This window comes from Sycon ciliatum, chromosome 4 (genome assembly GCF_964019385.1).
Source record: "Sycon ciliatum chromosome 4, ocSycCili1.1, whole genome shotgun sequence".
NCBI lineage: Eukaryota > Metazoa > Porifera > Calcarea > Leucosolenida > Sycettidae > Sycon > Sycon ciliatum.
The window spans coordinates 35,020,524-35,022,448 of NC_088646.1; the positions used below are offsets into that span (position 1 = coordinate 35,020,524).

The 1,925-nt window shown below is 51.1% G+C and overlaps 1 protein-coding gene across 1 annotated transcript in view; it reads left to right on the top strand.

The window, feature by feature from the left end:
- Window positions 1–1,401: 1,401 nt before the first annotated feature.
- Window positions 1,402–1,925, top strand: part of LOC135815871 (long-chain-fatty-acid--CoA ligase 1-like) — a 6,540-nt gene continuing 6,016 nt past the window's right edge. The window contains exon 1 of the mRNA XM_065329218.1: window positions 1,402–1,925. This exon is cut by the window's right edge and continues 15 nt beyond it. Coding sequence (XP_065185290.1) covers window positions 1,730–1,925 — 196 coding nt within the window. The 5' untranslated portion in view covers window positions 1,402–1,729.

Genomic DNA, 1,925 nt, shown 5'->3' on the forward strand with positions numbered 1-1,925 from the left:
CTAGCTCTGTGTAGACGAGGTTGGTGATGTCCCGACGCAACCAACAACAGGTGTGAACTAAAATAAGGTTTATCTAATAGTAATATTCGTTCTCTTTCTGTCTTTCTTCAACACACAGACAACAATTGCATTTTCAAGTGTCTTTCTCGCGCACGCACACGCGCACGCACACACGCGCGCCCGCACGCGCTCACTTCATGCCATGCGCCATGCATTGCCCTGCACTGATAAGTGATTATCGCGATACGGCACTTACAGTCAGCACGTCGTGCATCTTGTAACTGCATGACCACAAGAAGTGTAATGTAACATTATGTGACATGACACGTCGATGTGGTATGCACTGGGTACGGGGGCATAGGCGCCACTGAGTGTGCACTGTGCAGTCCAGTGCAGGGCATGCAGGGGCATCGGAAGGTATTCAAGGCCGCACGAGTTACGGAGTAGGTGGGGGTCCGGGGGTCCTCCTCCGGGAAAATGTTAGGGAAATTGGGCCCAAATAGCCTATAATTCATTGCTTCAAAAGTCACAAGATGAAATTATTGGTGCGGCTTTGGCCGGACCCGCCGCACCGGGTATAGGGATCTAGTCAGTGACAACCCGCCGCCATCATGCAGATGTGGCATGCAGCCACCACGGCACAGTTCTGCACTCACGTGACTCAGTGCAGTGCAAGCAGCAGCTTGTCTGCCACACTGCCAGAAACACTGCGGGTACCGTACGGGTCTGCAGTCTGTGGACTGTGTAGACTGACAGAATTGCACTCTTGCCGGTAATGAAGTCCTTCTTCCCAAAGCCTAAGTTAGGCATACGTATTGCCCACAGTATAACTACAGCAGGAAGATATTGAAAATGAAATTACCAGAACTGGCAGAAGGCCTCCACAGCACATGAAGGGCCTTACATGATGTACTTCCACTCACAACTGGAGCAAGCGGCATTGGCGAAGTCTGCTTCGTATTGAAGTCTGTCACAGACATGCCCACCTAGACCTAGATCCTGATCACCAGATCACTGCTGTCAGTGCCCGTCTGTCACTGCTGACAGCATGATCAGTGATGATTGGGCTACACGACTCCCTGGGCTACAGTGTAGAGTGGAATGTAGATTCTGCCATCTTATTTTTCTGGACTGCAGCAGTACCACGACCACGCAGTCTTGTTGTAGTTACTAAGTTAGACCCATGCCCTGGCCTCGCCCGCTATATGGCTATGCCATGGCCTAGACCAAGACTCAAGAGTAGACCTACGCGTAGGTCTACTCTTGAGTCTTGGTCTAGGCCATGGCATAGCGGGGGTTATCATGGTTATGTACTCTTGCCTAGACCTACAGTACATGTAGTCTCCAGTCCATCCAGGGGTCAGGTCAAGATCCACAGTGCAGACGCCGTCCATATGCTTGGCGTGACCCACACTTCGTGTCCGAATATGCAGGCTGGAGGGATCCTACAAGTACAAAAGAGGGAAGCTTCCAAGTGAGTTACTGCCTACTGGTTCTAGTTCTGTGCTGTATCCTGCATCGCTACATCTGCAAAGTAGGGAGTCGGATCATAAATCCACGTCGCTCATCTCCGCAGTGCAGTGATCAGTGATTGAGTGGCGAACAGGTGCTCGTAGTACTTCCTGACCTTTCACTCGAGTCAGGAGAGTACGAGTGTTGCATTGTTCAAACTATAATTTACTTGTTTTAGATCGACTGGTGAAGGGAGAAGAGAGTAAGCAGAGCAAGCATGGAGGTGATAGTTTGCCCAGGTACAACCACGGCTGCTGATGACCAGTCAGTGGTACTAGAGGATGGATCGCGCGTTTCGAAGCTAGTCGGCAAGGATGGCGAGCTGCGAACCAAATTGTTCGACGACGTATCAACTGCGTACGAAGCGTTTGAGCGAGGCTGCCGTATCAGTGGCGATAGGGAATTTCTGGGCC